General features: G+C 36.9%; 1 protein-coding gene across 1 annotated transcript; it reads right to left on the bottom strand.

Annotated features, from left to right (window-relative positions):
- Positions 1–22,457: 22,457 nt before the first annotated feature.
- Positions 22,458–23,753, bottom strand: LOC136236754 (TNF receptor-associated factor 2-like). Its single transcript, XM_066026996.1, has one exon. The coding sequence runs from the start codon at positions 23,751–23,753 to the stop codon at positions 22,458–22,460; it is 1,296 nt and encodes a 431-aa protein (XP_065883068.1).
- Between the last annotated feature and the right edge of the window lie 1,939 nt (positions 23,754–25,692).

The following is a 25,692-nucleotide window of genomic DNA, read 5'->3' as shown; positions in this document are numbered from 1 at the left end:
TCACTCGGCCGTGACCTGAACTGTAACGAACAACAAAAACAACAGGCCACTACAGTATGAGACTCGACCTTCCGGGGTACTGTTCAACATAAGGAGTTGATATGCCACGGTACCACAATTTTTTCACTTTGGGTTCAGATGAAACATCGCGGGTCAGTCTAGGCACGAGTCTTCTGGCGTGGCCCCGGCTGATCCTGCCGACTACGCCAATCAGTGTAACAAAGCAGGTTACGAGTACTATTCAAGCTACCACTCATATATCATTCACAACAAGACTGACACAAAAGTACAAAGACCAATTAATACTTAACTATGTAAATAGCTTATACAAAAGGTCTTTATAATACAAAAATAAATAATTTAATAGGTCTGTTACACAGCAATCTAGACGAATGAACTACCAATTACTAATCATTAACTTTGTATTTGGAATTGTTGCCAGCTGGCACACCAAGTCTCAAGTCATCATGCCAGTGGATGCGCTCCACATAAAGGTAAGCAATTGAGGCAGCCATGCCCAACACAACGACACAAAGGAAGTTCACCATGCCAGCTGCACAAGACCAGGAAAAAGATTAATAGCGGCATGTTTGTTTGTATTATTTTGTACTTCCACCTGGCTTGCTAGGCTCTAGTTGGCTTGGCTACCTCTAGTGTTTGTAAATGTATTGTAAAGAGCATGGTATGTTTACTGTATGCAAGCCAACAAAGGGAGACAGCCAAGCCAGGAGACTGCTAGGTGAACGCAAAATGTACAATACAAGAAAACATTTAATATTGTGTATCACCTGCATTGTATCTCCTGTATTGTGTATCTCCTTTATTTCATCTTGTAGTATATCATGTTATCACTTTAGGATATATGTATGGCCCAGCTCATATCAAAAAACTCAGATAACAGTTTCTAGTGAAATACTCTGCTTCTTTTATCATTGACGTCTGTTCTTGGAAACTTCAGCAGCCATGCATGTCTTAATCCAGTACCCCGATTCATCCTCATTAAACATCATAATTTTAGGACTGTTTAATGGATGTATAAGCTTCATTGCTTGCAGGCATGAGATTCAATATATATCAATACCATAGATATGAGAGCATGCACTTGCACCTCAACTTGTGAGAATCGTGCAGGGGTGGTGACAATGCATTATGTGGTCTTCCATGGTCAGGTATTCAATACAACATAATAGTAGCAGGCCCTCATGTTCGTAATTGCATATGCATATATCACATATGTTTACTGTTTGTGCATCTTTTCCATCCACACACACTAGTACTATGCTGGTCATGCACTGTTGTACATGCCCCATTTGTAGATTGCCCCATTGGTGGTTGTATGTGCCCCGGGCCTAGAATAATTATAACTACAATATTATTATAGTCCTGAGGGTGTAGAGTCTAGCACTGGTAGCCATAAGATGATTATTTATAAACTAACTACAAGTACAATATAAGGGGTAGAAAGGATACAAATTAAAGAGTGAGATAGTTCGTAGGAGGAGCATTTGAAGCAGAGATCTTGTAGCACTTGGAGCAGGGACGGAGGTAGTGGTAAGTACAAAAATTATTGTTGTCAAAGTTATTAATAAAATGTTCCCAAAAATAATTTGATTGTTATAAGGGATTAGGATAATTCTGTTTCATAGTGGATCCTTGATTTTGGAAGTTGAAGTCTATTGTCATTGCCAAGTTTATGGCTATACCTATAGTGCGAAGAGGTTTCCTGAAATTATACTAAGTATAAGAAGTTTCACACTCTGCTATAATCACATTATAGCTCTTCTCCTTTATAAGTAAAATGGAATTGCTTGTAATCTTATAAATTTTGTTAGACATCAAGGCAAAATAATTTGATGCCATCTCCCAGTCCTGAATCCTACTGATTTGAAGGAACCATTTCATGTCCTTTATACTATAACTTTCATGAAGCCATGTGCAACCTTTATTTTAAATTGATTGAATGATTTTAATCATTTTTACCCTGTTAAAGATCAAATTGTAAATTTGGATAGAGGCGTGGTCTGTACATCCAAATCATACACACAATAAAGTAGTTATACCCATTTAAAAATCATATGTGACTGGATTTTGGAAAAACGATCCAAATTGCACATTAGAAGTTTCGAGATAAACAGTTTTAAAGAATTGAAGCCAGCATAACTCTCCAAGGATAGCAAGCACGCGTATGAAGTTTACACAAAAGATGCATCAATCTGTTACCTTTCAGGCCACTTCCAGTACTTGTAGCTGCTTGTAGAGTTTCCCGCCAAATAAGATAGAAAATCTGAGCAGTTGGACGAGCAAAGTAGTATCACGAGTGCTCACAAAGGGGTGGAGGGTCGGGTGGTGGGGAGGGCAAGAGATAGACCTAAAAATGGAGGGAGACCACGATTGGAGCCCAGACACGAGATTACAGGGCTTTGCTGGCTCCTTAGTGGCTGATATGTAGCAAAATCAACAGAGAAAACGTCTGGCCAACATTATAAGGCTGTCCACCAGTAAACCACTGATTCTTGCCAAGCCAGGTCCTTCACAAGGCCTGAAACCGCCATTTGAGTACTCCACACTACCCAGAAAAGATGTCTGTTAAAATCAGCCTCGAGTAGTTTCAGTAGTACTGAGGGTCAAAACTAGTAGTACAATAGTGTAGCTATCCACTGGTGGTGTTAGTTTGATTTTGCCTGATGTGCGATTTGGATCGGTTTTGTAAAATCTGGTCACATATATTATATTACTATAGTGTCTGTCCAGCAGATTCTTAAATTGATTAGGGGAGTTGGAGTCAATCACTGATTGGGGTAAAGAATTCCAATCATTTATCACTCTAGCTGAAAAGAAGGATGATCTTGATAAACAATTTCTATGTGGCTTGAATAATTTCATGTTGTGTCCAGTGGCATAGCTACCATTGAGGCAACCGAGGCAGCTGCCTCGGTAAAAATGCTCAACAGAACAGGCTGAGCAGGCCTGAGTTTTGCCACCCCCAGATTTTCTACTCAGACGTTACTAGACAGCAATACTGTACCCCAGTAGCTGAAAAGTGGTCCAGCACCATGAAAGGCACCATGTAACCATAGGCCCCAGCCCTCCTTAGTACTACAGCCATAGATTCTATTTTGTGTGGCTTGAATTTGTAAAAGATCAAGATACTCTAATAGAGCAGTCATCTAATATACTCTAATAGAGCATTCAATACAGATTATAGCCACTGATCTCATTACACTGCTTGATCATTTCTATTTATGTAAATTGTCTTCACATTACTTTTCAAAAGTTCCAATGAGTTAACTGCATGGCATTACATTGAGTTAGTTGATCATGCATATCATGCATTAGCAGTTACAATCAAAAAGAATAGCCTGCTCCACATGCCTTTTCAAAGTATATACGAAATTTTCCTTGAGGGAGCATTCCCCCAGACTTACTAGTTTGACATGCTTAGTACATGCAGTTGAACATCACATGAAAGAGATAATTATCTCAGACTTAAACATCACATCAGATCAATAATTAGTAGTATGCATGACTATGACAGTTCATGGATGGCCTGACTGCTCAAAATTTCTCCGGAGTAAGTTGTGTTGCATGCAATTAAACTAGTCTAATAATTGAAGTATGGTATACTGTAGCATTAACTATGCTGGAGCATTAGAGAGAGAACCATCATTAGTAATAAGATGATACATACAATACATAATTAGTCCTCGGTCTCGTGCGACCACAGTCAGATCAAGCAAAATGAGATCTTGTGGGCACGGCAAGGAGTGTGTACATGTAAAAAAATAATAAATACTAACAACAACAGCAACAACAATAATTACAAGAAAAATTAAGTTAAGTGCTTGGTTGACCAGTCACTACAATTCCTGGCCAAGAAAATCTTTTGCGAACATGTCATACATTGACGAGCAGCATTGTTGAGGATCTGTCAGATGGAAGATTTGGTGGCTACAGAAAGTTGTACAAAGTCAATAAAGTTCTTGATGTTCTGAATGGAAGAAGGTAGGTAGTGACCTAGCACACTAATTTCAATAGTTTCATTATAGTTTGGGATCTGTAAGTGATCAAATTCCGCAAGCAGTTGATGATACTCAGCCATGTTGGACCTAGCAGATTGAATGCTGTGTTCTGAGTCTAGAGGGCAGGTTAGTTCAAGTAAAGCAACAGAGGGTTTGCCTGAGTCATATACAACGATATCTGGCCTGTGAGGTGTGATTAGTAAGGTTACTTATGACATGTAGAAAAATTCCCAGAGTCTTCTGAAATGGTTCAGTTCCTTCATCCAACCTGCAAATGCTGTACCACCCATGCTTAAAAGTATTTGTGAATCAGTTGAGTCAGAAATAGACCCTCTCAATTTGGTCAATGTATAAACTTTGCCTTGGTAAAAATTTTTTCCTGGCTACACCACTGGTGTCCTCTTGTTGTTTAATGACAATAAGTTCTCTGTATTTATGTTATAGAAATTGTTGATAAGTTGGTACAAAAGTAGTAGATCTCCTCTAAGCCTACGGTACTGCAAAGATGGTAAACAGTGCAAAAAATTATTTATTTGTCTATATGTGCAACAGAGTACATATGAAGCAAATATAGTTAACTATGTGTGCATCATATATGAGACAACCCGAATATGATTTGAATATTACAAAGATCACATGTGATATTTGCAACATGTGTATACTAGTGGTTTTGTGCAGTATATATAGTAACACATTTGCTACGCATTTACTTCATCTGCAATCCCATGGCACATATATATGTACCTTATATTTACTATAGTGTGGCCTATGTATGATACACGTGATATGAATATGATATAAATATGAAGCGAATATGAATTACACATCATTAACAAACTAAGTACATGCACTTTGCACTGTAGCTCACTATCATGTGAACAATTGTTTACAAAACTCACTATATTATGTATAAATCAACTATACCAAACACATGTTGAGTTGTCATGTGTAAAATTACAGAAATAACTTTTTTACTGACAGATACACAGCAAGAACAGCCTCTGTTCCAGTGTTCAGTTGCCGGAAATGCACTTGATTTTAATCACTAGTAGAAATGATGCTGGCCAAATGGCTTTTTCAGTGTAGCATACCCGGCCTGAGCTGAACTGATAGAGGCAGCAGATTTTCAATTCATTGTACTTTTGTCATATAAATTTCCTTGTATTCATTTTCTATCAGCAGATTCTGATATAACATACAGAACAGGCCACATCAATATACGGCCATCATTTCCAATCCAATACGCTTCAATGCATGTTGAATGTATACCTCCTACCATGATGCTGTCTCTCCAACCACCAACCAATGGATTTGATGATTTACATGCTTAAAAAGTTACATAAGATGTTCTAAGGCAAGAAACTTTATTACAGCTAAATCCATGTAGTGAGTATACAGTGGTGAAGGTTTAACACGTAATACTGCATCACACAAATCTCTGCATGGTATAGAGATAAAATATTGGTTAGTTGCTTGGAGGATAGGTGTCTTGCTCTAGTAAAGTCTTAGACGAAGTACAAAAAGTTTTTTTAATTCAAATAAAGATAAGTTTATATCACTGTTTACATGTTGTAGGCGACAACCAAATTTTTCAACTTGATTATTTGTTTGCACATGGGGAATGCCATCGCCGTAACTCTTGAAACTACACAACCAACATCCGTATAGTCCCTCAGAATATCACAGATATTCATGTGTAGATCAGCGTCAAAACCGCGTTGGGCGAATTTTTTTTTTGGGCACACTTTGGGGGGTGTCTATTTTACGGACCGGGCAGATTTTTTTTTGGACAAGGTTGCAATACTTTGAAAAAAACTTTGAAATAATTTCCTACGCGTTTTTAGAGCTATACTGAATTATGCGGTATTATATGCTGTTACAGGTAGATGTCCAATAATGCACGTTTTTACTAATACTGAGTTTTACACTTTATAATTAACGTACGTGTAAGCAGTAATATTTGATATTGATAGCATGTATACACGAATTATACGAGTGGGGACGAAATTTATACTCTCCGTGCCATAGGCCATCAAAATTTGGTACAGGCGTTGTTGGGAAAGCGTGCCTCTAAAAGGTTACAGAGATTTTTCAAGATTTTGTTTCCAGGGTATTTTACCCTACATGGAAGCCACAAAAATGTATTTTCTCAAACTGTTACACTTTTATACACAAAAAGGACTCTGTCGCATTATTCTACAAAGTAAGAAATGTTTGTAAGTCAAACAGCTAGGAGCTGCATTGCTCCATTGTAGAGAAATAAAATGAAGAAGGCTGTAATTTATGCAGTATGTATCCTTGTAAAGAAATCATTCTATCCCCACAGAATTTTATCTGGTAATATAGATGGTCTTAGGTTGCTTAGATACAAACTCGAATAGAATTCGTTCTACTAGAACAAAAGTTATGGTAATAAAACAAAATTGATTGAACATGTGGTGAAAACAGGTGCTTTACTTAAAGGGAATTGTATGGCTTCGCATAATAGACAAATTCCATAATAGCACATAAGAATAACCATTGCCCCTAGCAACCTGAATTGCCCATCATTTTAGGTGATAACATCTGAAGTAAATTCGAAATGATAGCATATATATGTCATAAGATATGACATTTTGAAATTTGCCATACATATCTGTAAGCGGGCTACAGTTGCCCCTTCTGGGCAATCACATAAATGAGGTATTTCAATGTACGGAAAAACCAAAAGTTCTAAATAATTCATATATCAATTTTACATATTTTGTTAAGTGTGAATACCAGCAATAATCTCTCCAAGTTTTAAATGGATACTGTATATAAATCTTAAGGTATGAATTTCTTTGAATCCCATGATTTGTGTGATTACCGAGAACAAGGGGCAACTGGTGTCCCTCTCATAGACAATGTATGGGAAAAATTACAACTTCAAAATGTCATATCTCGTGACTTATATACACTATCCTTTTAAAACCTGGAGAGATTACTTTAGACATTGACACCTACGAATAATGTAAAATTTAGGTTGCTAGGGGTAGCAGTTAATTTTTCCTTATGAAATTTGTCCATTACTTCAATGCCACCTTAAGGGGTGCTACTTTCTAATCGAAGGGGCGGTTGTGCCAAGCCAATCACATGATCGATCAATAAAATTTTGATTATTTTGCGTGATATAGTAAGTGCTGGTAATGCAGGTGTTATGGGACACCATTACTATCATCATGATTTTCCCATCCGTTATGTAGCCTATACCATGGAAATAATTATGGGCTATAATACATTCACCAGTATTTCAAAAATAAGCCTAGCTGAAAAATGAGATAAGTTTAAAGCTGCACATCACACATTAGCTAAGTGATCCGCTTATGTGAACACTGACAACTTGTAACTTAAATGAAAGAAATTAAATGTCACTATAGTTGGTTAAATTTCAACCAGCTATTCACAGTAAACAAACTAGTGAATGCTAATGTCTGTCACAATATTCACTGTTTTTGTGTAGTGATGTTCACCACTAAGGTTGTAGTGACCGTCACTACACTACTATGTAGTGAGGGTCACTACAAAAGAGTAGTGAAGGTCACTATACTTAAAAATAGTGAATATTGTGGCAGAATTAATAGTGAAATTCACTACTATTTTACACAGCATTTGGTTGGTTGAAATTAGCTCACCAGCCTCTGTTAGCTGCAAAGAATGCTGGGCATGGCTTAAGCACTGATTTTGCATTTTTGCTATCATCAGTGAGCTGAAAATATTTTAAGGAATTGTTTTCTTCCATATTTGATGTATAAACTACACATTTAGTGTCAGGTGACTATAACTGCATGAGTGTCTCATAATTACTTGCTGCCACCAACAGTAGTAGATTGTAACTGCATCTCAAGTTTATATCCTTTGGTTGACTTAGCTACTTTTATTACTTTTACAATTAAAGGATTAATCATGTCTCATAGTCATGTGATATGTCTCATAAAATTGGGTCATTATCCATGCCATGCTCTACATTTCTGCTTTGAAGAATGATTATTGTGATTTAATACCACACATAGATATTAGGATACGTATACACTGTGTCTGGCTAAAATTTGGAGGCATGAAACTATTTCCTTATGGATTTTAATGTTTGTGTCTCATAACTGCTTATTAGTCTATTATCCTCCAATACTCAAAATAGCAGTGCGGGAGGGTGGATTTTTAGTTTGTTGTTTAGCAATTAAATAGCTGAATTAGCTAGCTAAAATGACCTAGAATGCAGTTTTCTCAGACTACTCTAGCTAGTTACCAACTTTAAAGAGTTCCAGATGGCTGCATTCTGCAGCCACCAGTGGTACAAGATGAGGTAATAAAAATGGCAACGTGGGTAGAGATGAGAAACTAACAATTAAGTTTGCGTGGCTTAATCTCAAATATTACTTGAATACAGATTGAATAAATGTATGAAAAAGATTTTAGGGTGCTAGAAGCTACTATGTGTTTATCTATAGCTTTCAACATGCATGCATATTAGCAGTAAGACCCAGCATGAGGCATTTGGTCCATCAACCCCCAAACTGTAATACCATAATGAATATACTATAGAATTTTCAAAAGCATATACTAGCCATTGAATCATATACACAGATGCAAAGCTGATTGCATGGGTTTAGGGGGGATATCTTATACCTCCTCTTTGAACCCTCAAGTTGGATATACTAGTAATTGAGCAGTGAATTACTCTATTAAAATTGATTTTTTTAGCATATCTTCTTTGCTTGGGTAAGGTGGGGTGGAAGGCGGGGTCCTCAAACATGATATATTAATCTATACTTAAGCCTATATAGCAGCCAGCTACCTTTTACAAAATAGCATGCACAATTACCACCAACAGAAACATCTTCAGGTTCAGTTTCAGAAAACCAATCTCTATGTGATGAAAAGAAATACCCCTTATAACCATTAGAAATTAGACCTCAGGGAATTATGTCTGCATAATTTTGAGCATAATGATGGGTTAAAAGAATTGGGAATTATTTTTTGAAGTGACTTAAAAGCATAATCCGCATAATACACAATTTCATGCAAGTTGAGATCAAGATACTCTAATAGAGCAGTCAACTACTCTAATAGGACAGTCAGCAGAATAATCTTTACTCTATTGCAATAGTAACTAAGCATCTTGCCAGCTAAAAGATAGCTTTCCTGTCTAATAGAACAGGATGACTACTACTCCAATGTCTTTCTAGACATTATAAATTGTAAAAGTCGAATAACTTTTATAATAACTGGGAATAATTTTGAGAATAATGGGTTCATTTTGGGAATAATAAAAGCATAATGATAACTTTTTTGGAGAAATTCAGAATAGAATAATGATGAAAATTTGGAGTATGATTCCCTGAGGCCTATTAGAAATACCCTCAGCTATTCAATCATTATTTTATTAATAAAACTATACACATGGTATATATCACATCATTATGTCATCATGCATTATAACATTCAATCATGCATGTGTCAAGCTCTATACTGTCCAACTATAGGATTTGGCTTTATTCACTCATGCCAATCACAAAGAATCAACACTCTGACTGCCAGACTAGCTAATACAACCTTGATAATAAACAACTATTAAATTTGGCTATTTCAACTGTAACTGTTTTAGTTTACATATATAGATGAATTTGAAAGAGGACATTCACCCTATAGTCAGGTTCACTATGTCAATAAATACACTTTCGTTCAAAGTTTATGGGGATTAGCAAACCTATACATTTTTGGAAAGCTTAGAGCATGAGGAATCTGAAAATCAATGTTTACATTTGCTCAGATTCCTGCAAGATCAGCATTTTTTAATTTCAAAGTGACGGCTAAAAATAACAAATTTCTAATACATCAAGTTTAATTTTGACATAAAAGTTTGATAAATGGACCCAACAAATTCTCTGGTGACATTTTTACACCTCTATTTATTAGAAGTGACAGTTAACCATGAATAACTGAAAGTCTTTGCAAAGGGAATAGAAGAACGCCCATTATACGCTGCAATGATTCAGGAATAATTTACAGTAAAATAAGTTAACGAATATTCTGGAGTAAAACTGGTGCAAAGTGTAACTGGTGCAAAGTGTAACTGGTGCAATGTATAATTTGACTTCTAATAAAACAGTTCAAGCCTGAAAATTTAGATACTCTAATAGAGCAGCCACATAATCTAGTAAAGCAGTCAACTTTTGAGCCTATTTTTTTGCTAATGTGTTTATGCATGTTTAGCATAATAATATTATTATTACTAGATAAATTTTGAAAGAATTTTCATTTTCAAAGACTAGTTGGAATTTGCTTAATAGTTTTAAAATAACAATTGGCAAGAATGAATTCACGCTGATCACCAAGAGCAATTTTTTTTGCACCACACAGACTTGCACCAACAAGTTAAAATTGATATATACACAAGCTTGAAAATTAGTATCCACTGTAAATTCAATGAAAATTTGCTTTCCAGTGACAGAATGATTGTATATCAGACATATTCAAATACATTTGGCACATCTAGCCAATATATTTTTATAATGACTGGCTCACAAGTAACTGCTTTAAGCATAAAGTTGGATTAAGGATCAAAAAAATAAAGAAACAATTGAATAGCTAAACAGTAGTGAAACAAAAGAGGTTGCCTATATACTACAGATGTACTAGTGGACATTTAATCTGCAGTATATAGGCAACCTCTCTTGTTTCACTACTGTTTAGCTATTCCCTTGTTTCTTTACTTTTTGATCCTTAATCCAACTTTGTTTACTGTTTTTGTAACATAATTATGACTGGCGGACCCGCACATATGTTGCATCAAAAGGAGGACAGGCACCTGACAAGCCATATGTCTGGACGCATGCCCCAACTATCAGTTGTGTAGCTAAAAGGGAGGTAGCCATGACGCTTCATTTTCATCTACAGTTAAGTATGCTTTGCCCATTACATAACATTGCAAACAAAGAACAGCATGAGAAGCATCTCAATAATCAGTCATATCAAGAGTATATAATGGGGAGAATACTCTTGATCGTATTGCTTATGGAAAATACAGCCACAGGGAAGCCGTATCACGATATAATATAGCATGAATTGACACCTTGCATTGTCAGTGAAGAGAACTGGAACACAAAGGAGGACAAAGGCAAGTCCATGATGCATGTATATATTGTATGTTGCCAAAATCAAGCCTGTATGTCAAGTTATGCTTGGCGGGGAGCATCAGTCAGTATGTCAGTCAGTCAGTCAGTCAGTCAGCATAAAATTTTGTTGAATCGAAATTTTAAATTATGTAGAAACTTGTTGGAGGAATTTGGAGTTGACATTTTGGGGCTTGGCTGTGTCTAACTGATGCTGCAAAGCTGTCATGAAGGGGAATTGAGACTGGTTTTAGGGTGATATTTTGAACTGGAAAAGCTCAATTCTGTATGATCCCTAATATACAGTATATACTATATGATGCATTGAAAATGACAACAGTGACACTGCTGATGATTGTTATGTATATGTACGTACGTGCATAGCCATGATGTCTTCATATGTAGCTATATCCTACTTCTCAATGTTAATAATTCACTTTAATTGTTTCATGCAATAACTATGGGCCAAATAAATTGCTTTTAGGTTTCTTAGCATTTTAGAGGCCACTAAGTAATGGATTCTATGATGGGTGTGAGAACATAGAAATGGTGTTTGTTGTAATTCACTTTCAATAAGAGGCTGCTATATGAAGAAATTAGCACCATAAAGACTGCTATTTTCAAACTGCTGATTGACTACCATGCAGGCATCTGTATACAGTAAATGTTAGCATTGATTTTCACTGATCTCCATGCATTCTCCATGCTCCAAGCTTTATGTAGGCCCATAAATTTTGAACAAAGTTATCTTTAACATAATTATATAGTTAACCTGACTATGTCAATGCGTACCACCAACTGACAAAAGTGCCAGTCAGGGTGAAATCATAGCTGCCAATTGCTAATTAACAAAATTACCTTTTAGGGGAGAATATTTTATGTAAATTTCAATCATTCTTTCAAACCTAGAATTAGCTAATCTCCTGAAGTTTATGCCCAACACAAGCACACTAGCTAGGACTTTCACAAAAGTGACTGCTACATTGGAAATATGGAGTCAAAAGTTGACTCCTTTATCAGAGTAAGTGACTGCTCTATTAGAGTAACTCAATCTTTTCTGCTGTTTTTACTGTTTCTATGGAAGCCAAACTAATACTTTACACCAGTTATACATATATCTCATCCAATTAATCTGGAATATTCCTCAATTCTTTTCACTAAAATTTATTCCTGAGTTATTGCAGCATAATGGACACTCTTCTATTCCGTTTGTTAAAACTTTTAATTTTTCATGATTATCTATGTCACCTCTAGTGAATAGAGATGTAAAAATGTCACCAGAGAATTTGTTGAGTTCATTAATGAAATTTTATGTCAAATTAAAATTGATATATCAGGAATTTCTTACTTTATTGGCTACCATTTTGAAATTTAAAAATGCTGACCTTGCAGGAATCTGTGCAAATGTAAACAATGATTTTCAGATTCTCCATGCTCTAAGCTTTCTGAAAATATATAGGTTTGCTAATCCCCATAAAATTTGAACAAAAGTACATAGTGGACCTGACTAAAAGTGAAAAGTGCATATGATAACATGTCAAAGCATTAATACGTATTACAAATGACTATCACACAGCTACTTGCATTGATGCTGTACTGTAATTATAGCTAATATATTCAACAATTTACAATTGGACTATATATGAGTATAAATTGAACTATACACGTTAGCTATAGCTCCAACTGATGTTTTAGATTCCTTGGCCTCGTAAGAGAATTATCTACAACTACACATATATTGCATGGCTGAAATCAATCCATTATGTGACACATCTGTATACATATACACTGTAGAATATAGTATTCCTTGTATTAGATACCAGTAAGCAGTACATGCATGTATGCATGTACTATAGGTAGTTAGTTATTTAACATAAGTCACCTTTACAAGCAACATGTCTTTTGTGCTACTGACTACATTGAAATGTAACAGTTGCACTGCAATTCTAATTACATTTCATCTGCACTTCATGAGTTAAGGTGATACCATATTAACGAGAGTTAATAATACTAACACTTGATATTAATATTTGCTAAAATTGCTTATATATATATATATATGTATATAGTTTATTTTGAGGCTGGCTGGACTGAGGAGTCAGTCATTACAATAAAATTACACATGGTGGCAGCAGAAAGAACTGAAAGAGGTACAGCTATCATCTGGACCTTCACCTGAAAAGAACTAACAGTTCAATCCACTCAAAAATACTTGATAAAAAAGAACTGCATGTGTATGGTTTCAGTGTATAGCTATTCAGTAACCAGATAGCTAAATGTATTATTGTGATACACAGATGTGGTGACAGAAATAACTTTCTATGTGCTGTTTGTAAATATTTTGCAATGGATCACCGTATAATAGTGTTTCTGGAATTCCATTCAAGTTATCTTTTATGTGTTCATGCAGGAAGCCAAGTAGACCTTGCTTCCTAAGTAGAGGACTAGCTTGTTTCCTACATGTGGTATAATTTACTAAAGTGTTAGTATATATGGTATAAATAATCTGCCAGCCTAAAGCCAGCTAAATTATGATTTAGCACATGCGGGCAATTAATTTGTTGAAAACAAATAGCTATAACACAAAGTACTATATTAATATTGCACTGCATGTTTTCCATTGAGGAGCACATTTTCATACATATACAATATATATATATAACCACACAAATTGTGTTGTAAATTAGAATGCATGTAATGGGCTTCATTATGCCAGCAGTTTTGAATACAGACACAAACTTTCATGCTCCATTTCATTTGCAAGTATATATGCATGCATTTATTGAATTATTCATACTGAAACTAAAAAAAAATATTGTGCAGATGTGTCTGGCTGACATTTCTAGTCATTCTCAAGGTGATATTCCAAAAGAATTTATGTAGACACGAATATATTAAACCTGAGCTTAGTATAGTAGGTATTGCATTTGATCCTGAATCAGCTATGGATAGGTTTGATCATATGTTGCTGATATTTGTAGCAGCTGCACAGCTATCGGAGCCTGGGAGCGATCTACAGTTGGGAATGAGGATCAACATGTATTGTTTTGTGAATGAGTGTTCTATCAGAATCATGACTCAAATGTATTACTGTCAATACTGCATGAAGATTGGATGTGGTTACTAACACAGTACAATACAACACCACTAACTTGTTCATAGCTCCCAACAATGGTACAGCGAAATCTATGTATTAAGGACACCTCGGGACTGACCAATTATTAAAGTCAGTTTACATGCTAAGAGATAATTTGGGACCATTACTAAGTATCCAGATTATTCAGGTGTCCTCATTTTCAAGTGTCATAGCTGATTAACAGGTTCCACTGTACTACTAACTGTACATCAAATCAATAAGTGAAGTTGCCACAGTTTTACAATATTGCCATTACTGCAATAAATAGAGGGCAGCATAGCATCGATTTTTGAGGAAATTGTTACGAAGTGGATAAAAGCACCAATATTTTTCTGGAGGTATTTGGGCTACTTTTAGAAGGGGTGCCACACCCCCATTATTATTGGTCACTGCTTGTAGCAAAAAATCTATATGATTATCATTGCAAGTTTCATTTTACATTTGCTCACTTAGTCTGCAAGTCACCTGTGATGTTGGAATTGCTGCAGCTATTGGTTTAATAGTGGATCAAAGTTGTAATATCAACACATTCACTGCCACACCAGATCAGTTTTGTGATTTTATTGCATCAGTAGTTTTATCAGTTACTCTATAATCATAATTAATTAATGATTGGAGACAGCACTATTTCAATTTTGCCATTGGTCAACAGAAGTATGTGCTCTGAAAATGCATGGATGAGGAAATAGTATTATAGCGTTAAAATTATTTACCATCATGCATACTTGTCTGCAGTAAACTGTATGTTCTTCAGGAGCAATTGGATTAGGAGCATCTGTGATCAAGTTAATTGCATATACTGGCAGTCTTTTAACAAGTAATAATATATCTAATCCAAAACAGCCAAGCTGTAAAAAAAGTGTGCGGCCCTCAGAAAGGCTATGGTGAAAAAAGATGTGAAATCCAAGGTGGCAGCCAAGAAATGGCTGTGATGGTAGGTTAATGGTAAAAATTTTAATAATGACAATTGAGGTAAATTTTGTGAAGCGGCACAAAAATTCACCTGAATTGTCGTTATTAAAATTTTTACCATTAACCTACCATCACAGCCATTTCTTGGCCGCCACCTTGGATTTCACATCTTTTTTCACCATAGCCTTTCTGAGGGCCGCACACTTTTTTTACAGCTTGGCTGTTTTGGATTAGATTTCATTTCTTTTTGTATTTGTATACCCCAAAGCCGGCCTATGGCCAGCTTTGGGACTTTTTTAACCTATGTTTTTTTCTTTACTACAGGAAGAAGAAAAGATGAAGTAGATGTACTTTAAATATTTTATCAGTAAATGTACAAATTATATATGCTGTATAATACATATGTGACTGGATTTGCGAAAAGGGGTCTTCCACACACATCCAATTTGCCAACTTTGACAATTGATAACTTCAGAGTGGAAAGAGCTATTGCCTTGAAATTTGGACAGTGGTGAGCACCACTATAGCTGAATACATGGTAAAATTTTCAGGTTAATATGTTACTTAAACACTGAGTTATGGTCTCCAACGTTTACGGAATTGTATGTGTGTGGAAGACCCCTTTTTGCAAATCAGGTCACATATATTGATTACAGAAATCTCCATGGTGGTTTCTTTGTAACTGAACACTCTACAAGGTGACTTCTTCTAATTGCTCTCTCTACAGAGTGAATTGTTTGTAGCTGAACGATCTACAAGGTAACTTCTTCTAGCTGATCTCTCTACAGGGTGATGTGTTTGTAGCTGAATTCTGTATAGGTGATTTGTTTGCAGCTGAGCTCTTTACAGAATGGTTTCTTTGTAGCTGAACTCTCTAAAAGGTAACTTCTTCTAACTGATCTTTCTACAGGGCAATTTGTTTCTGGCAGAATTTTCTACAGGGTAATTTCTTTGCAGCTGAACTCTCTACATGGTGGTTTCTTTGTAGCTGAACTCTCTACAAGGTAATTTCTTCTAGCTGATCTCTCTACAGGGAGATTTGTTTGTAGCTGAACTATCTACAAGGTAACTTCTTATAGCTGATCTCTCTACAGGGTGATTTGTTTGTAGTTGAATTCTGTACAGGTGATTTGTTTGCAGCTGAGCTCTTTCCAAAATGGTTTCTTTGTAGCTGAACTTTCTCCAAGGTAACTTCTTCTAACTGATCTTTCTACAGGGTGATTTGTTTGTAGCTGAACTATCTACAAGGTAATTTCTTCTAGCTGATCTCTCTACAGGGTGATTTGTTTGTAGCTAAATTCTGTACAAGTGATTTGTTTGCAGCTGAGCTCTTTACAGAATGGTTTCTTTGTAGCTGAACTCTCTACAGGGTGGTTTCTTTATAGCTGAACTCTCTACAAGGTGACTTCTTCTAGCTGATCTCTCTACAGGGTGATTTGTTTGTAGCTGAACTCTCTACAGGTGATTTGTTTGTAGCTGAACTCTCTACAAGGCGATACTTCTAGGTGATCTCTCTACAGGATTCCTTGTTTCTAACTGAACTCTCAACAGGGTGATCTGTTCATAGCTGAACTTTCTACTGGGTGATTTGTTTGCAGCTGAACTCTCTAAATGGTGGTTTCTTTGTAGCTGAACTCTCTACAGTGTGACTTCTTCTAGCTCAACTCTCTACAAGGTGACTTGTTTCTAGCTGATCTCTCTACAGGGTGACTTGTTTCTAGCTGAACTCTCTACAGGCGATTTGTTTGTAGCTGAACTCTCTACATGGTGGTTTCGTTGTAGCTGAACTCTCTACAAGGTAACTTCTTCTAGCTGATCTTTTTACTCTGCATATTTGTTTGTAGCTGAGTTCTCTACAGGGTGATTTGTTTGCAGCTGAACTCTCTACATGGGAGTTTCATTGTAGCTGAACTCTCTACAATGTGACTTCTTCTAGCTGAACTCTCTACAGGGTGACTTGTTTCTAGCTGAACTCTCTACAGGTGATTTGTTTGCAGATGAACTCTCTACATGGTGGTTTCTTTGTAGCTGAACTCTCTACAAGGTAACTTCTTCTAGCTGATCTTTCTACAGGGTGATTTGTTTGTAGCTGAATTCTCTACAGGGTGAATTATTTGCACCTTAACTCTCTACAAGGTGACTTCTTCTAGCTGAACTCTCAACAGAGTGATTGATTTTTTCTGCAGCTGAACTCTCTACATGGTGGTTTCTTTGTAACTGAACTCTCTACAGGGTGATTTGTTTGTAGCTGAACTCTCTACAGGGTGATCTGTTCATAGCTGAACTCCCTATAAGGTAACTTCTTCTAGCTAATCTTTCTACAGGGCGATTTGTTTGTAGCTGAGTTCTCTACAGGGTGATTTGTTTGCAGCTGAACTCTACATGGTAGTTTCTTTGTAGCTCTACAATGTGACTTCTTCTAGCTGAACTCTCTACAAGGTGACTTGTTTCTAGCTGATCTCTCTACAGGGTGACTTGTTTCTAGCTGAACTCTCTACAGGTGATTTGTTTGCAGCTGAACTCTCTACATGGTTTATTTCTTCGTAACTGAACTCCCTGCAAGGTGACTTCTTCTAGCTGATCTCTCTACAGGGAGATTTGTTTGTAGCTTAACTCTCTACAGGTGATTTATTTGCAGCTGAACTCTCTACAGATGGTTTCTTTGTAGCTGAACTCTCTGCAAGGTAATTTCTTCTAGCTGATCTCTCTACAGGCCGATTTGTTTGTAGCTGAACTCTCTACATGATGGTTCTCTACATGATGGTTTCTTTGTAGCTGAACTCTCTACAAGGTGATTTCTTCTATAGCTGATCTTTCTACAGGGTGATTTGTTTGTAGTTGAACTCTCTACAAGATAGTTTCTTTGTAGCTGAACTCTCTACAAGGTGATTTCTTCTATAGCTGATCTTTCTACAGGGTGATTTGTTTGTACCTGAACTATCTACATGATGGTTTCTTTGTAGCTGGACTCTCTACAAGGTAACTTCTTCTAGCTGATCTCTCTACAGGACAATTTGTTTGTACCTGAACTCTCACATGATTGTTTTTTTGAAGCTGAACTCTCTACAAGGTGATTTCTTCTAGCTGATCTCTCTACAGGGAGATTTGTTTGTAGCTTAACTCTCTACAGGTGATTTGTTTGCAGCTGAACTCTCTACAGATGGTTTCTTTGTAGCTGAACTCTCTACAAGGTAATTTCTTCTAGCTGATCTCTCTACAGGCCGATTTGTTTGTAGCTGAACTCTCTACATGATGGTTTCTTTGTAGCTGAACTCTCTACAAGGTGATTTCTTCTATAGCTGATCTTTCTACAGGGTGATTTGTTTGTAGTTGAACTCTCTACATGATAGTTTCTTTGTAGCTGAACTCTCTAAAAGGTGATTTCTTCTATAGCTGATCTTTCTACAGGGTGATTTGTTTGTACCTGAACTATCTACATGATGGTTTCTTTGTAGCTGAACTCTCTACAAGGTAACTTCTTCTAGCTGATCTCTCTACAGGACAATTTGTTTGTACCTGAACTCTCACATGATTGTTTTTTTGAAGCTGAACTCTCTACAAGGTGATTTCTTCTAGCTGATCTCTCTACAGGGAGATTTGTTTGTAGCTGAACTCTCTATACATGATTTGTTTGCGGCTGAATTCTCTACATGATGGTTTCTTTGTAGCTGAACTCTCTACAAGGTAACTTCTTCTAGCTGATCTCTTTACAGGGTGAATTGTTTGTAGCTGAACGATCTACAAGGTAACTTCTTCTAACTGATCTCTCTACAGGGTGATTTGTTTGTAGCTGAACTCTCTACAAGGAAACCTCTTTTAACTGAGCTCTGTACAGGGTGAATTGTTTGTAGCTGAACTATCTACAAGGTAACTTCTTCTAGCTGATCTCTCTACAGGATGATTTGTTTGTAGCTGAACTATCTACAAGGTAACTTCTTCTAGCTGATTTCTCTACAGGGTGATTTGTTTGTAGCTGAATTCTGTATAGGTGATTTGTTTGCAGTTGAGCTCTTTACAGAATGGTTTCTTTGTAGCTGAACTCTCTACAAGGTAACTTCTTCTAGCTGATGTATCTACAGGGTCACTAGTTTGTAGCTGAATTCTCTACATGGTGGTTTCTTTGTAACTGAACTATCTACAAGGTGACATCTTCTAGCTGATCTTTCAACAGGGTGATTTGTTTGTAACTGAACTCTCTACAAGAAAACTTCTTCTAACTGATGTCTGAACAGGGTGAATTGTTTGTAGCTGAACTCTCTACAGGGTAATTTGTTTGTAGCTGATCTCTATACAGGTTACTTATTTCTAACTGATCTCTTGAATTCTGTTCAGGGTGACTGCTCTATTAGGATGACTGCTCTATTAGAGTATCTCGATCTCGCACTTGCTACACCAAGTTGGATTTCGTGTTATAACTCCGTGGCTTTAAGTCTGATTCTTCTACACCATTGAAGAGCCTTTCTAAGATGATAACTCCATCTGTACAGCGATTTTCAAAGCATTACCCCAAGTGGTTTATCTGGTAGGCGTGGCAAGCATAATAATAATAAAATAAAAAAAATAAAAAATTAGCTAATCTCGATTGCGTAATTGTTACACACTGTTGATTTTTCGCTGTATCTTCCTGGTTTTTAGCTCGATTTCTTTCAAACCACAAAAGGTTTGAGGTTCAATAGTTAACCTATTCACCCACCGATTTTCAGCTTCTTCCCATACGCGGTTTACCCTGTAGGCGTGACAACATATTGGTGTTATTTTTCGTGCATAATCGCTCATAACTCTTTGCCTGTTTATGGTATTCCGGCCAAAGTTGGTACCGAGATGCGCCTTTATACCCCCTTCTGTGTGCCAAATTTATTATTATTATTATTATTATTATTATTAATACTTTACAGAACTGTACAGATCAATAAACAAAATTAAACAATATTTAAGAGCTTATAACAATTAAATTACAGAACTGAAAGTCTACCAGTGTCTTGCACTTGTAGCCATAATTAATTACTTACAAATTACAATAAGCTATATAACTACAAATAATAATTACAAGGGGTAGCTATAAAGAGTACAAGTTAAAGAATAAAATAGTTTGTAGGAGCTGGAATGTTTAAACATTTGGAACAGGGGCAACGGAAATAAAAAGTACATAGGTTATTACTGTCAAAATTGTTAACAAAATGATTCCAAAAATAATTCTTGAGTTTGAATTTGATATAGTTAGGAGGGTTTGGGATAAGTCAATTAATGGTAAGCTGTTCCACAATCTGGGTATACGGTAGAAGTAGGAATTCATTACACTGTTTTTAGATGCTATCATATGTCTAAGTTTGTAACCTGCTGATCTTGTGGGTCCAGAGATAAATTCTACAAAGTTTAATATGTTGAATTTCAAGGCAATAGAGCAGTTTCAAAACCATGGTAACCAAAAATTACGCAATGGACCACACCCAAATCGCCATGTTTTTGTACCAGATTGCTAGATGTTGTAAGTTGAATTCCTCGCTAAATCCATGCCAAGACTTATTAATACGTGAGTAAAATAGATTCCAGTGATAGAATAAAATGTGCAGGTGAGTTATTAGGCATTAAAAGATACGTACTGCCTCCCAACAGGGCAGTTTCGAAGGAAAGAGAAATGCGTAAAAATGGATTTGGCCAAATTACGACCTATTCACCGCCCAAAGGTGGTTAAAACTGTCTTTACCCAGCACCACAGCAGCGTACAGCCACATCCAGCTATCCCAGGATTAGCCAGAGCTCCAGAAAGGCACGAGACCGGTAATGGCGTACTACCAAACTGTGATAAAACGCCAGAAAAAGAAGACTCTTAGTGGTGAATTTTGCTAGAGTTAAGTTTTATTGTCGAAATCAACCATCAGTTAACTTTAGCGGTCTTATTTTGCTGTCTGCTTTTTCACATGAAGTGGGAATCCCAGCTCATGAGCGATTCTGGCTAACTCGGGGATAGCTCGATGTGGCTGTACGATGCTGTGGTGCTGGATAAAAACCTATACTGCAGGTTTCCCCTAGTTTTAACCACCTTTGGGCGGTGAATAGGTCGCAATTTGGCCAAATCCATCTTTACGCATTTCTCCTTCCTACGAAACTGCCCTGTTGGGAGGCAGTACGGATCTTTTAATGCGTAATAACTCACCTACATACTTTATTCTATCATTGGCATCTCTTTTCCTTACGTATTAATAATCTTGGCATGAATTTAGCGAGGAATTCAACTTGCAACATGAAACAGTCTGGTACAAAAACATGGCGATTTGGGTGTGTCCATTGCGTAATTTTTGGTTACCATGGTTTTGAAACTGCTCTATCGGATAACGCGTTCGCGTTTTATAGCAGTTTTTGTAAGTGTGCGAAAAGAGGAAGAAAAATAAGAAGAAAAGAAACGAAGAAACTAAGCCAATTTTTGAAGTCGCATATCTCAGGAATTCCTGACGAGATTTCGCTCAAATTTGGAATGTGGAGTACTGAAGTTGGAGGGAATGTACACAGCAAAATTTGTCTTGTTTTATCAAGGCAGCACAGAGCTACGGAGGTGCGAAAATTGCGTTTTCTTTCTTCCTGTCAATATACTCACGGGGTTGCGCGCCGGCTTCTTGGGCCGCACGACACACTACCGTGTGTCTTGATAAAGCTTGCAGTATACAATACCAGTTGGACAGTAGTGTCCTGCATACATGCATAGTCCATGCAAAAATGCATGAAGGAGTACCACAATGACCAGATTTAATTTGTATTAGTAGGAAGCTTCCATACAATCTTTGCCTACTGACAGAAGTCATAAACGTGCACATGAATGCACTAATTTATTTGAATCTTAAGGTATACAAAACAATGTCTTTCATGTAACCATAGTTTGCTAGGTTTCACATGTATACCTTATAGCAAGAAACTTAAAATGGCATGCCTTTCTATATATGCAGCATTAGCTATGTTTAAAGTGAATCTGCATGTATATTTACAATTGTAATTAATAGCTAGTGGGGGCCTTGTCAAACTATAATGCTTCATTTAGCCATATACAAATATTGCAAACTGTAGTTAGACAGGAAATCATCCTTTACATTATACCTGTTGCATGGGAGTAACAACACACTGTATTCACATGTGTAAAAAATGATCACACACTTTCATATTGCATGGTATTTGCATGCTTATTATTCTAATAATGTACACACTTATGCATAAAAATGTAGACAGGTTCGTGCAGTCCTAAAGTTTTAAAATGTAACTACCAACTAATCTCTACAATTTGTGAACTTGGATGAAGACACAATCATCTTTGACATAGTTATGTATGAAAGTGATCTTATGTAGGTCTTCATTGCAAATATAATGGCGAAATCCAAATGCTGGCAGGGCTTCTTTGTCACTAGTGACCCTCCTAACATACATAGCTGAGGCATCACTCTCAAACATAACTGTCCTTGTGTAATGGTCATAGTCAGACATCTGGTTCAGTAGTCTTACCTCAAACGTTCCTGTCAGCGGCCATGTTACCTTGTCATCATGTGCACCTTTCATGAGGTACAAGAACACTGACATGTGAGTACCTCTTCCAGTACCATTCCCAGCAGCATCAACACGTAAACGCATCTTGTATCCCTCGTTATGTGTATAGAAAGGATCACTGAAGTAGGCGGTCCTATCTTCCTTCCTTTTACTTAATTCAGTGATGTTCAAAATCACTGGGCATACCTGATCACCAGATTTGATCATTGCTGCCATAGCTATGAGCTTTACCGACCATTTGATAGCAGAAATTGTTGATAAACCATAGCTTGGGAAGTTGGAGTTGTGTTCTTGTGGAATGGGTGTTTGGTTTACTACAACCATCAACTGGTTGATTTGTTTCAATGAACTAGCAAGCTGAGATTTAGTACCAGCTAGTTCAGTTTCAATATCAGCCAGCTTAGATTTGGTCAATGACAATTCTTGGTGTGTATCAGTTAGTCTAGATTTAGTCAAAGACAAATGCTCCTCCATTTTCTCTTCCTCATGTTCTTTCCTTCTCTTACGCATCATCTTCTCCTCATACCCCACACCATGGTACTTGCACTGGACTATTTCAAGAGGGCATTCCTTCCTGTGTGCCTCCATATCTTCACGCAACACATCTCCTATCTCACAAATGTTGGGACAGGGTAGGGGAAACTTGGGACACTTCTCCTTGTGTTTGTTCTCAATAAACTGGTGCCCTCCTAAAATGTGGCAGTACTGACAGCTAACTTTACGATGTGGGCACTTAGTCTCAACATGATTAGTTAGATATTGCCGTTGCAACACCTTCCCACAGATATTGGGACATGCAACATCCTGAAATGGACAACCTGCATCATCGTCTCCAATATGTTTACTTATGTCATTCACTTCACCCTGCCACTCACACCCTCTCTCACTATTGGCACACATCACATGAAGATTCCTAATTTCTCGATCACTTAACTTGTTGCGAACACTAAGGAAATCCTGATCACGGCAAACTGGACAAGTAGTAGTATCAAAGGTGGTAGCCCTTTTGTAATGATCTAGATAAGACATGATTCACAAAAAGTTATGCCCACAGCAGGTACTCAGGAAAGGATCTCGACTGGGAAGGTGACATATTCTACAAAGAAGACCATCTGATGGAGTGTCAATAAATTTGTAGTCATATCCGCCTATTTCAGTGGCCATGGCATCACGTGCTGAGATCATGTCTAGCCAACTGTGGACGATTGTGACGTGTAGACAAGTAACCATTATACCGTAAATTATCCCGTAATCTATATCACTTGATTAGTCTGGTCTTCCTGGCCACGAGGTAATGATGAAATGCCTCGCGGAATACAGTACGGATGTTCATACGACTGGTTAGTCTTTTATTTAGTCTATAGATTAGAATGGTAGTGAAGGAACACTTTCCTGAGCCTGTTTCGTCTCGAGGTTAGAGAACTGACTAGCTTTAATGTCACATCGGGTAGTAAAAGTTAGGTTAGGGTTAGGGTAAGAGTTAGGCAATCATTTATAATCTGTTAGGTTAGGGTTAGGGTAAGAGTTAGGCAATCATTTATACTCTGCTAGGTAGGGTTAGGGTAAGAGTGTTAGACTTTTATAGCTAGAATTAGTAAATATTACACAAGTAGTCACAGTAGCGAAGCGGTAGTGCATGAGGCTTGAAATCAAGTGGTCGAAGGTTCGATTCCCGCTATAGTTCACTTTTTTTTGCTCGAGACTTTTCAGTTTTGTTTCTAAGTTCAGTACAGTCTAAAAACGTTTTCAAAACGTTGTTTATAGATACCCACCATCGATTTCAGCTAGGAGGGGTATAAAAACGATGCACTGAAATTCACACTTGATGTAGCCTTGGTGCTGCAAGTCCGGAGTGAATGCACCCAGAGGATGACGTATAACACACGTGGGGTTGTGTGACGTCATCAGGTCACGTGAGATCACGTGAGCTTTAATTTCACAGAGTGCTAATGTGCTCTCCCTAACGCCTAGTTGAAGACGCCAGCTACAAAACGCGTACGTAACTAGGTAAAACGCCTGATGGCATAAATCTTACTTAATGATCCCGACATGTCGGTCCTTAGTTAACACCATAGATTATATGTTAACACACACAAGGATTTCGCGCTTAATCACGTGAGTATAACACCCACTGCCCAACGAGGCGCATTATTTAAAATTCAAAGTATTTCTACCATTATTTTATGCAGATGTAAGTTATAAACTAGCTATTATTAGCTACTTTCTTAGCCACATAGCTTGATATAGCTAATTCTGCCCCATCAATCAGCCAGGCTGTGAGGATAAATAAATCAAATCAAACTAGTTCATTCCATCCACTATACAGAGCCGGTATTTCAAATTTGAGGCTCAGTTCTTGCCACTGCTAAGGCCAACATTTATTAATTCCAAAAAGAACATTCAACTACTGTGGATGGGCGGACGTTATTATTATTTTTGAAAATTATCAAAACACTGCAAAAACAAGCATCAGATAGCCAACTGGCTGCCTCAGTGAAGAGAAATGAGCCATTTGTAGAGTCAAACAACCTGCAAAATGATTGGCTTTGCTTGTGAAACTCCAATAAGCAATCATATTTTGTGTGCTGAGATATGTTAACTTCATAGACAAACGCTGGAGGAACACAAATTACAAATAATTTCCATATTTCTAATTATTTATAAATACCAATTACAATAATTAATTACCAATGCAAGTGACAAAACTGGATGTGGGTGGGTGACAGGAAACAAGGTATATATTAATGGCCTAATATGACATTTTCTGGAGCATCAGAAAAACTTTTCCAATAGCGACATCTATACAAATTGAGATATTAAAGATTTGTTATTAAAGCTTTACAGTGACCAGCACTGAAGGTAGGGACCCGCCGATTATGCTGGTATAATTATGAGCATAATAGGTGTCTGAAAGCGTTGAGCATAATGCCAGCATAATAGGTAGAATATTTGTGTAATAGTATGAATT

This window comes from Dysidea avara, chromosome 10, assembly GCF_963678975.1.
Source record: "Dysidea avara chromosome 10, odDysAvar1.4, whole genome shotgun sequence".
Lineage (NCBI taxonomy): Eukaryota > Metazoa > Porifera > Demospongiae > Dictyoceratida > Dysideidae > Dysidea > Dysidea avara.
The sequence above is the reverse complement of the archived record's forward strand: the minus strand, read 5'-3'. Positions and strand labels throughout refer to the sequence as shown.

Coding starts and splice junctions, on each gene's coding strand:
- LOC136236754 (XM_066026996.1), bottom strand. CDS start 23,753: ATGTCTTATCTAGATCATTACAAAAGGGCTACCACCTTTGATACTACT.